We start from the raw sequence: 12,679 nt of genomic DNA on the forward strand, positions 1-12,679 counted from the left end.
TCGGTCCCAGATCTGTTCCGCTGGTGGTTGCCACCTGCGAAGATGCCTGGCCTCCTCTGGTTGCCCAGAGAGACAGGGGGTGTGACTCCCGAATATCCAGGGGTGAACCCTATTGTTGCCAAAAACGGCTGCTGCTCTGTGCCTCAGGGCACCGCCGCTCCTTGTGTGGTTCCCTCTCATCCAACCGTCCTCTCCTCATTCCCATGCTGCAGAATCTGCACTGACAGTAGCAGTCCAGGCCCTGTCCACACCTCTTGAGGAAACACCCAAGAATCTGGACTCCTGGGGGACAGCCTCCAGAACTCAGAGTGAGACTGGAGGGGAGTGCTGGGAGCTCAGAATTACAGGTAGAGAATATGTACAGTTTTACACAGTTTTATGCCTGCCAGGAGAGCACCATGGCACACTAATAGGAGAAGGAGGTCCAGTTTTTAGAGGGTCTCTTCTGTGGAGTATAATAGGAGGACTTTTAGACTCTGCTTGTTTGTTTATGGGGTACTCTGAGCTGTTCTCATGGGGGAGGTGACTCCCGTTCGCTTGGTGATGGATTTTGTACCTTTTGTTTGTATCCTTGTGGTCGCAGCTCGCCTCAGCAGGGTTGATGTGCAGTTCTTCAACTTTCTCTCTTGGCACAGCTCTGTTCCACCAGGTTACCTGCTAAATTTCTGTCCTTTAACTCTATTTCTGGATGGGAGCCTCTGTGGAAAGCTGGCTTCAGTCAGCCATCTTATCTCTGCCACCCTGACAAATAATTTATTTAAAAAGAGTACCTAAATCCAGTTAAACTTTATTATTTTGGACTCTACTGGTTCAGAAATACTGATACCTAAAGTAGGAATATAAATTTCTACCATCATTTAAGGAAAAAAAGAATTTGAAAATAATTTATAAGAAAATGGGAAACAAAGTTAATAAGAAAAAAATGGCTTCAAACTTTTAATGGCATCCATTTACCATTGATAATAAATAGTCTATTAAAAATAAATATTTATCTTCTACTCATTTACAGGCACAGAAAACCTCAATTTAACAATATTATACTAGTGTATGTGACAAAAAGCAATAAAGCTACATTCTTCTGCTTTCTGCTTGGATTTTCTAATAATTAGACAGATATCTTTCTCTTGTATTTAAAATTAAGTTTTATTCTCTTCCATGTTTACTTCTAGTTGTGCCTCCCCATTTATGGCTTATAGATCTTTGTACTTGGTGCTTGCTCTCTTGTCTGTCTTCCAATCCTCCTCCACTTAGCTGCTTGCTCCCTGATTTATATCCCATTATTACAACATTCTATTTCTTGCCTGGCACTTGCCAATGCTCCTGCCTTTAGGGTCTTGCTCTCCACATTTTAATTCTGGCCTTTGGTTCTAAAGTACTATTTGGTTAGTTTCTGGATTTTTATATTACTTCTGTTCTTTTTGACTGATAGGATTAAAACTGCAACAGTATAAGGAGAATTGAAAAGTAGAAACATAGAAAGAATTAACTTATATTGAATACCTACTCTATGCCAGGTGATTTACTTACGTCATTTAGTTCGCAAGCCTTCTTTTTATTATTATCTCCATTTTATTCACCGAAACTCAGATAAGTTAATTACTTTCTTCTAATTCCCAGAGCAACTATGTAGTAAAGTCAGGTTTCAAATCTAGATTGGCTCATTTATTCATTTGTTTCTTTATTCAACAAATATTTTTTTGAGCATATGTGTGTTTAGCATTGTTATAAATGCTATAACATACCCAATTCCATTTCTTGTGGACATTAACTGTGTAGTGGCATCGTCTGACTTCATAGATGATGATCTTTCTACTATACTGAATGCCTGAAGTGTAAGAATAAATGAAAAGTGCTTTAATATTTTATGGAAAAGATACAGGTGATACAAATGTGAGAAAAATTATATTTATGCCTTATTTAGGAATAGTATGTTGAAAATACCAGTATGTAACTAATCCAACAGAGAGTTGGACATCTCCCCACATCATCCCCCAACTCAATACCATCAGCACCAGTGCCCTTTGGTGGCATTACCACAAGATATTTTTTCTTTTTATATTCTAAAATATGTAAGATTTGTGTTTACAGAGCCAAATTTTCCAGAAGATTTGCAGAAGCAGTTTCACTGTTTTCCCTGATTTATGTTTAGAAAACGATGAAGAGCTTCATGTAAAGAGTACAGTCTGACCTGCAGAACCCCCATATACTATATTTTCAACCCACAGATGATTGCATGTACAGATATGGAACCCGCAACATGGAGGGCCAGCTACACATACCTTTTCCCATACATACATACATATATTTACTTACACCTTAAAAAAGTATTTTAGATGGCTTATCCAAATGCATAAACATAACAATTTAAAAGAAATAAAAGATAAATGTGAAAAATTAGGCAAGGAAACACAAGATGAATTCAGCTTGTGGTCGGCATGAAAGGTATCCATAAAATTGTTGCTGTTCTCGGCATCTGGGCACCGTGAGTCTGGGGAGATAGGACTCCAGGCATCTCTGGCTGGTGGGAACTGCCTATCATCACTCCTATGAGGATACAGGGAGTCAGCGAGAGACTTCTGGACCCCAAGAGGAGGACTAAAACAGTGGAAAACCGGCAAGTGGTCGCGTGTGTTCAACCCGTCTAAACCCGCCCACAACTTCCACAGGCACGAGAACTTAAAGAGCAAGAGGAAGTGAAAGGAAAATTAGGGCAAGGAAACAGATAAAAGAAATCACTCATGAGGAAGAATCAGCAGAAAACTCCAGGCAACATGAAGAACCAGTCCAGAACAACCCCGCCAAGGGACCATGAGGTGGCTACTGCAGAGGATTCCACCTATACAGAAATGTTAGGAATGACAGAAAGGGAATTTAGAATACACATGTTGAAAACAATGAAAGAAATGATGGAAACAATGAAGGAAACTGCTAATAAAGTGGAAAATAACCAAAAGGAAATCCAAAAACAGAATCAAATCAGAGATGAACGATATGAAGAATATAAAAAGGATATAGCAGAGCTGAAGGAAATGAAGCAGTCAATCAGGGAACTTAAAGATGCAATGGAAAGTATCAGCAACAGGTTAGACCATGCAGAAGAAAGAATTTCAGAGGTAGAAGACAAAGTTCTTGAGATAACTCAGATAGTAAAAGAGGCAGAAAAGAAGAGAGAGAAAGCAGAACGTTCACTGTCAGAATTATGGGACTTTATGAAACGTTCCAACATACGAGTTATAGGAATTCCAGAAGGGGAAGAAGAATGCCCCAGAGGAATGGAAGCCATACTAGAGAATATTATAAAAGAAAATTTCCCAAACATCACCAAAGATTCTGACACACTGCTTTCAGAGGGCTATCGGACCCCAGGTCGCCTCAACTCTAACCGAGCTTCTCCAAGACACATTGTGATGAACCTGTCCAAAGTCAAGACAAAAGAAAAGATTCTGCAAGCTGCCAGGAGTAAGCGCCAGTTGACCTACAGGGGCAAATCCATCAGAGTGACCTCAGACTTCTCTAATGAAACTTTCCAAGCAAGAAGACAATGGTCATCTACCTTTAATCTACTTAAACAGAACAATTTTCAGCCCAGAATTCTGTACCCTGCTAAGCTAAGCTTCAAAATTGATGGAGAAATCAAATCATTTACGGATATACAAACATTGAGGAAATTCACCACAACAAGACCAGCTCTACAGGGAATACTTCAACCTGTTCTGCACACTGACCACCACAATGGATCAGCAGCAAAGTAAGAACTCAGAAATCAAAGGACAGAACCTAACCTCCACACTGATGCAAAAGATAAAACTAAGCAATGGACTCTCACCAAATAAGACAAATAGAATACTACCACACTTATCAATTATCTCCATAAATGTTAATGGCTTGAATTCCCCACTGAAGAGACATAGATTGGCTGACTGGATTAAAAAACACAAGCCATCCATTTGCTGTCTGCAAGAAACACACCTGGCTTCAAAAGACAAATTAAAGCTCCGAGTCAAGGGTTGGAAGACAATTTTTCAGGCAAATGGAATTCAGAAGAAAAGAGGCGTTGCAATCTTATTTTCAGATACATGTGGATTTAAAGCAACTAAAGTCAAAAAAGACAAAGATGGTCACTTTATATTGGTCAAGGGAAAACTACAACAAGAAGACATTTCAATTCTAAATATCTATGCACCCAATTTAAATGCTCCCAGATTCTTGAAACAGACCTTACTTAGTCTGAGCAATATGATATCTGATAATACCATCATAACAGGGGACTTTAACACACCTCTTACAGAGCTGGACAGATCCTCTAAACAGAAATTAAACAAAGATATAAGAGATTTAAATGAGACCCTAGAACAATTATGCTTGATAGACGCATATAGAACACTCCATCCCAAAGATAAAGAATATACATTCTTCTCATCACCCCATGGAACATTCTCCAAAATTGATCATATCCTGGGACACAAAACAAATATCAACAGAATCAAAAGAATTGAAATTTTACCTTGTATCTTTTCAGACCATAAGGCACTAAAGGTGGAACTCAACTCTAACAAAAATGCTCGACCCCATCCAAAGGCATGGAAATTAAACAATCTTCTGTTGAATAACAGATGGGTGCAGGAAGAAATCAAACAGGAAATCACTAACTTCCTTAAGCATAACAACAATGAAGACACAAGCTACCAAAACCTGTGGGATACTGCAAAAGCAGTTTTGAGAGGAAAATTCATCGCTTTAGATGCCTACATTCGAAAAACAGACAGAGAGCACATCAACAATCTCACAAGAGACCTTATGGAATTGGAAAAAGAAGAACAATCTAAGCCTAAACTCAGTAGAAGAAAAGAAATCTCCAAAATCAAATCAGAGATCAATGAAATTGAAAACAAAAGAATCATTCAGAAAATTAATGAAACAAGGAGTTGGTTTTTTGAAAAAATAAATAAAATAGATAAACCATTGGCCAGACTAACTAGAAATAGAAAAGTAAAATCTCTAGTAACCTCAATCAGAAATGATAAAGGGGAAATAACAACTGATCCCACAGAGATACAAGAGATCATCTCTGAATACTACCAGAAACTGTATGCCCAGAAATTTGACAATGTGAAGGAAATGGATCAATATTTGGAATCACACCCTCTCCCTAGACTTGGCCAGGAAGAAATAGACCTCCTGAACAGACCAATTTCAAGCACTGAGATCAAAGAAACAATAAAAAAGCTTCCAACTAAAAAATGCCCTGGTCCAGATGGCTTCACTCCAGAATTCTATCAAACCTTCAAGGAAGAGCTTATTCCTGTACTGCAGAAATTATTCCAAAAAATTGAGGAAGAAGGAATCTTCCCCAACACATTCTATGAAGCAAACATCACCCTGATACCAAAACCAGGAAAAGACCCAAACAAAAAGGAGAATTTCAGACCAATCTCACTCATGAATATAGATGGAAAAATTCTCAACAAAATCCTAGCCAATAGATTACAGCTTATCATCAAAAAAGTCATTCATCATGATCAAGCAGGCTTCATCCCAGGGATGCAAGGCTGGTTCAACATACGCAAGTCCATAAACGTTATCCACCATATTAACAGAGGCAAAAATAAAGATCACATGATCCTCTCAATAGATGCAGAAAAAGCATTTGATAAAATCCAGCATCCTTTTCTAATTAGAACACTGAAGAGTATAGGCATAGGTGGCACATTTCTAAAACTGATTGAAGCTATCTATGACAAACCCACAGCCAATATTTTACTGAATGGAGTAAAACTGAAAGCTTTTCCTCTTAGAACTGGAACCAGACAAGGTTGTCCTCTGTCACCTTTACTATTCAACATAGTGCTGGAAGTTCTAGCCAATACAATTCGGCAAGACAAGGAAATAAAGGGAATCCAAATGGGAGCAGAGGAGGTCAAACTCTCCCTCTTTGCTGACGACATGATCTTATACTTCGAGAACCCCAAAGACTCAACCACAAGACTCCTAGAAGTCATCAAAAAATACAGTAATGTTTCAGGATATAAAATCAATGTCCACAAGTCAGTAGCCTTTGTATACACCAATAACAGTCAAGAGGAGAAGCTAATTAAGGACACAACTCCCGTCACCATAGTTTCAAAGAAAATGAAATACCTAGGAATATACCTAACGAAGGAGGTGAAGGACCTTTATAAAGAAAACTATGAACTCCTCAGAAAGGAAATAGCAGAGGATATTAACAAATGGAAGAACATACCATGCTCATGGCTTGGAAGAATCAACATTGTTAAAATGTCTATACTTCCCAAAGCAATCTACCTATTCAATGCCATTCCTATCAAAGTACCTACATCGTACTTTCAAGATTTGGAAAAAATGATTCTGCGTTTTGTATGGAACCGGAAAAAACCCCGTATAGCTAAGGCAGTTCTTAGTAACAAAAATAAAGCTGGGGGCATCAGCATACCAGATTTTAGTCTGTACTACAAAGCCATAGTGCTCAAGACAGCATGGTACTGGCACAAAAACAGAGACATAGACACTTGGAATCGAATTGAACACCAAGAAATGAAACTAACATCTTACAACCACCTAATCTTCGATAAACCAAACAAGAACTTACCTTGGGGGAAAGACTCCCTATTCAATAAATGGTGTTGGGAGAACTGGATGTCTGCGTGTAAAAGACTGAAACTGGACCCACACCTTTCCCCACTCACAAAAATTGATTCAAGATGGATAAAGGACTTAAATTTAAGGCACGAAACAATAAAAATCCTCAAAGAAAGCATAGGAAAAACACTGGAAGATATTGGCCTGGGGGAAGACTTCATGAAGAAGACTGCCATGGCAATTGCAACAACAACAAAAATAAACAAATGGGACTTCATTAAACTGAAAAGCTTCTGTACAGCTAAGGTGACGATAACCAAAGCAAAGAGACAACCCACACAATGGGAAAGGATATTTGCATATTTTCAATCAGACAAAAGCTTGATAACCAGGATCTATAGAGAACTCAAATTAATCCACATGAAAAAAGCCAACAATCCCTTATATCAATGGGCAAGAGACATGAATAGAACTTTCTCTAAAGACGACAGACGAATGGCTAACAAACACATGAAAAAATGTTCATCATCTCTATATATTAGAGAAATGCAAATCAAAACATCCCTGAGATACCATCTAACCCCAGAGAGAATGGCCCACATCACAAAATCTCAAAACTGCAGATGCTGGCGTGGATGTGGAGAGAAGGGAACACTTTTACACTGCTGGTGGGACTGCAAACTAGTACAACCTTTCTGGAAGGAAGTATGGAGAAGCCTCAAAGCACTCAACCTAGACCTCCCATTCGATCCTGCAATCCCATTACTGGGCATCTACCCAGAAGGAAAAAAATCCTTTTATCATAAGGACACTTGTACTAGACTGTTTATTGCAGCTCAATTTACAATCGCCAAAATGTGGAAACAGCCTAAATGCCCACCAACCCAGGAATGGATTAACAAGCTGTGGTATATGTATACCATGGAATACTATTCAGCCATTAAAAAAAATGGAGACTTTACATCCTTCGTATTAACCTGGATGGAAGTGGAAGACATTATTCTTAGTAAAGCATCACAAGAATGGAGAAGCATGAATCCTATGTACTCAATCTTGATATGAGGACAATTAATGACAATTAAGGTTATGGGGGGGTGCAGAAAGAGGGATGGAGGGAGGGGGGTGGGGCCTTAGTGTGTGTCACACTTTATGGGGGCAAGACATGATTGCAAGAGGGACTTTACCTAACAATTGCAATCAGTGTAACTGGCCTATTGTACCCTCAATGAATCCCCAACAATAAAAAAAAAAAGAACTCTCAGAAAAAAAAAAAAAAAAAAAAAAAATTGTTGCTGTTCTCAAATGTAAGTTGATTCACATACAGCATTCCCAGTAATGACATTTGAGAGGAAATTTCTTCAATAAGCCCTTGTAAATAAAAACATGGGGTACTGTGGTGAATAATGGCCTGAAATACTTCCTAATGTAAATATGAGTATCACTGAGCTATTTTATTGAATCTAATTGCCTACTGGAGAAACAAAATCCTATAAAACAATTGCATAAAAAGTGAAGTAAGGCATTCCAGGTACACCACTATCTAGTAATCTGGCCAAAAACAGTCCTCAACCCCAGGCTGCAGACCAGTACTGGTCCATGGGCTATTAGGAACCAGGCCACACAGCAGGAGATGAGCAGCCAGAGTGAGTGAAGCTTCATCTGTACTTAACAGCCACTCCCCATCACCACATCACTCTCTGAGCTTCACTTCCTGTCAGGTCCACCCCCAACTCCTGTGAGTCGATTAATTGTTTTCCATGAAACTGTCTTTGTTGCCAAAAAGATTGGGGACTGCTGTTTTAGAGGATCTAGAAAAATTTAAAAATTGTATCTCTTTTAGGCAATTCTCGTAAGTAATTTGTCAACTGAGTTATATGCTTGGCAACAGTTTATATACTCAGAAGGTTGTTTTATTTACTGCCTGCAACATCAATGCATAAAATACTACCTAGTACATAGGAGACGCTTATCAAGTATTAGGATAATACTTTTAAATGGATAAATGTTGCACTTTGAAGTATCAATTTTAAATTAAATATTCCCTCTCAGCTAGCTGTTATTTCCCTTCTTGTCCCTAATTAAAGTGTGGTACATCATCTTTATGTGGACCTTCAAACTTATTAAATGTCAACCACTGCTTATGTGACTTTTTAAACCGGGTAATAAGTATCAACTCTATTCAGGGAGCTCCTTTAATATGACTCTTAACCATATCACCTTGCTTGCTTTGGGGGGCTATAAGATTCAAGGTCCCTAAGAAATTATAAACCTCAGTAAAGAATGTATAAAACAGAAATAGTATTTATTCTCAGGAGATCTTAAAATCATTCCAGATTGACTTTGGAAACTAAGGAATAGAGTTTGGACAATGTTAGCATGGTACCTTTCAACTATGTCCTTAAATAGTAGTAGCTCTCACATCTAAGAATTTAACAATTTCTGTAGCCAAAGTGGGTAAAAAAATAATTTTAAAAATAAAAATATAATTTCATTTTTTGCTGTCTGCTGCCTCCCTATATTTAAATTAGCAGGTCGTACTGAATTTTATAAAAAAAAAAAAAATCTTGTTGGGTCTTTTCCTGGTTTGGGGATCAGGGTGATGTTTGCTTCATAGAATGTGTTGGGTAGTCTTCCTTCTTTTTCTACCTTTTGGAACAGGTTGAGTAGTATAGGTACTAATTCCTCTTTAAAGGTTTGGTAGAATTCTGACGTGAAACCATCTGGTCCCGGGCTTTTCTTTTTGGGGAGATTTTGTATGGTTGATGATATTTCTAAAATTGATATGGGCCTGTTCAACATTTCCACTTGTTTTTGATTAAGTCTTGGAAGGTGACGTGCTTCCAAATAACGGTCGATTTCCGTGGATGTGGAGAAAAGGGAACACTTGTGGGAATGCAAATTAATACATTCCTTTTGGAAAGAGATATGGAGAACACTTAGAGATCTAAAAATAGATCTGCCATTCAATCCTGTAATCCCTCTACTGGGCATATACCCAGAAGACCAAAAATCACACCATCAAAAAGATATTTGTATCAGAATATTTACTGCAGCCCTGTTCATAATTGCTAAGTCATGGAAAAAGCCCAAGTGCCCATCGATCCACAAATGGATTAATAAATTGTGGTATATGTACACCATGGAATATTATGCAGCCTTAAAGAAAGATGGAGACTTTACCTCTTTCATGTTTACATGGATGGAGCTGGAACATATTCTTCTTAGTAAAGTGTCTCAAGAATGGAAGAAAAAGTACCCAATGTACTCACCCTTATTATGAAACTAATGTAGGACCTTCACATGAAAGCTATAACCCAGTTACAACCTAAGAATAGGGAGAAAGGGGAAAGGGAGGGGAGGGAGGGGGAAGGAGGGGGTTTAATGGGATTACACCTGCGGTGCATCTTACAAGGGTATATGTGAATCCTAGTAAATGTGGAATGTAAAGGTCTTAGCAAAATAACTAAGAAAATGCTACAAAAGCTATGTTAACTAATGTGATGAAATGTGTCAAACGATCTATGAACCAAGTGTATGGTGCCCCACGATCATACTAATGTACACAGCTATGGTTTAATAAAAATAAATAAATATAAAAACAATCATTTTTTTTTGTTAATTTTCTTCAATATTTATGCCACTGTTAAATATTATACTATGCTGGGCTATAGTGGACCCGTACATTGCATCAATTCTAGTACTTCTGTATTTGTTTTTTGAGACAGAGTCTCACTATGTCACCCTCAGTAGAATGCCGTGGCATCACAGTTCACAGGTACCTCAAACTCTGAGGCTCAAGCCTTAGTCAACCAAGAGCCTTAGTCAACCAAGCAGCTGGGACTACAGGCACCCGCCACAACTGGCTATTTTTTTGTTGTTGTATTATAATTGTTGTTCAGCTGGCCCAGGCTGGCTTGAACTACCAGCCTTGGTGCATGCAGCTGGTGCCGCAACCACTGTGCTACAGTCACTGAGCCTATATTCTTTATAAGGATTAAGTATACTGAAATTAGATGCATTGTAAAGTTTATCATAGACAGCATCTAATACATATTTGATGCATTTTAACTGATTTGCCAAGTTCTCAACTTTTGTCTAGAGCAAAAAAAAAAAAATTTTTAAGAGACAGAGTCTCACTTTGTTGCCCTTGGTAGAGTGCTGTGGCGTCACAGCTCACAGCAACTCTTGGGCTTAAACGATTCTCTTGCCTCGGCTTCCCAAGTAGCTGGGACTACAGGTGCCCGCCACAATGCCCAGCTCTAGAGCAAAACTTTTGCACAGAGTTTGGTGCCCACCACAACATCTGGCTATTTTTTTGTTGCAGTTGTCATTGTTGCTTTAGCTGGCCTAAGCCAGGTTCAAACCCACCAGCTTCAGTGTATGTGGCTGGCGCCCTACCCACTGAGCTATGGGTGCCACCTTCATTAGTCCTTTTTTAAAAATCAGGTAATTAATCTATATTGAAGACATAAAAAATGAAAAATGTAGAGGTTTTCTTTTAGCCTGTACGTGGGGAAAGTTGACTTGATCACTTCTTGAATTCCTTTTAATCATAGAAGTAGGAGACATAGATTATCCTAGGTTTTTAGGTATTAATTTCTCAAAAGTGATAGGTAAAAATAAAACAGGTTTTTTAACCTTTCAAAAATTTATTCAGGGTGGCGCCTGTGGCTCAAAGGAGTAGGGCGCTGGCCCCATATGCAGGAGGTGGCGGGTTCAAACCCAGCCACAGCCAAAAACTGCAAAAACAAAACCAAAACAAAATAAAATTTATTCAGCTATTATTGTAACTGAGGCTTGCTTTTGGGGATTTAGGTTATTAGGTGAGATAATATTTCCATCAAGTACTTCTGAGCTGTAAGAAATAAGAAAGGACTACTAATATAAAACTTCTGGATTTTCTTTGTCCTCAGCTTTTATTCAGTGGTCCTAAAAAATTGAGTGTGGATGACTTACAAAAGAGAAACATTTGGGGAACTAAAAAGTATGATTTATAGAAAGCCTGGTATATAATTATTTTTAAGTGGATTTTACTACTCTAACTTCCTTCTTTTTCGGCTAATTTCACTCAGTCTGCTATTTAATCTTTAATTACAGGCCACAAAAGAAGTAATAGAACGGGAAGCACCAGGGATGGCCCTGGCAATGCTGATGGGATCACTTAATGTTACACCTCTGGGGATGCTCTCTAGGTAAGAAAGTCACCAACATGTTGCAAAGAAAGTTCATTCCATACCACTAGTCAATAATCAGTACAACAGATTGATAAATCTAAGAAACTTTAGTCATAAAACTTAAGTTTGCCTCTTTTTCTATACAGTCTTAGTATTCTGTCTAGCTAAATCTCACACCTCATGTTCTTTGGTTTTTTCTTTTGTTTGTTTGTTTTGTTTGCTATGTTATACTTTTAGAGAACATTATATTATTAGAAGAAGTTGTCAGTCCTAACCCAGAAAAGAGTTCAGTTTATTAAAATACGAAGCTATTCCTTTGTAATTATTTGCAGTCAACAATTGACATTCATTAATTGTAGCTAAATACTGTGTAATCAAATGAAATAGAGTTTATTAAAATAACTGTTCACACAAATTAGGAACTTTTATTCTGATTTATAAATAGGTATGTTGATGTGTTATGAAAAAAAGCTCAATTTGTATTAATAATCTTTTAACTCTTAGCAACTTGGTATATTTATTATATTAATAATATATTTAATTAGTATATGTGTAATTATGCCTTTGTTGATACATATATTAACATCCATCCTCAATGTAGATTGAGCAACTCTTTTAGCAACTCTTAGGTTAAAATCCCCTAAGTTAAAGACAGTTGTCAACATAAAATCTGTTGATTTAAAAACCACTCATTAATACACATTCAGAGCAACCTAAAAATACTTTATAATTTCAGGCTTTCATAATCTGTCTTGTATGCAATATGAATATAAGCATAAATATATTATATAATTGAATAAGCTATACGAGTCATGGTGTTCTTTCTGTTCCTTAGTCTAAGTTTCTATCCCATTGGTGGCAGCCCCTTGAAGCAGAGATATAGGAGAATGAGGATGGGTCATTACTGT

The 12,679-nt window shown here is 37.7% G+C and overlaps 1 protein-coding gene across 11 annotated transcripts in view; it reads left to right on the forward strand.

Annotated features, from left to right (window-relative positions):
- GPHN (gephyrin) overlaps positions 1 to 12,679 on the forward strand; it is a 708,676-nt gene that overhangs the window by 371,032 nt on the left and 324,965 nt on the right. For all 11 annotated transcript variants that reach the window (XM_053602269.1, XM_053602258.1, XM_053602260.1 and 8 more), the window contains one exon: positions 11,695 to 11,789. In XM_053602269.1, coding sequence (XP_053458244.1) covers positions 11,695 to 11,789 — 95 coding nt within the window. The remainder of the gene's footprint in view (positions 1 to 11,694; positions 11,790 to 12,679) is intronic.

This window comes from Nycticebus coucang, chromosome 9 (genome assembly GCF_027406575.1).
Source record: "Nycticebus coucang isolate mNycCou1 chromosome 9, mNycCou1.pri, whole genome shotgun sequence".
Lineage (NCBI taxonomy): Eukaryota > Metazoa > Chordata > Mammalia > Primates > Lorisidae > Nycticebus > Nycticebus coucang.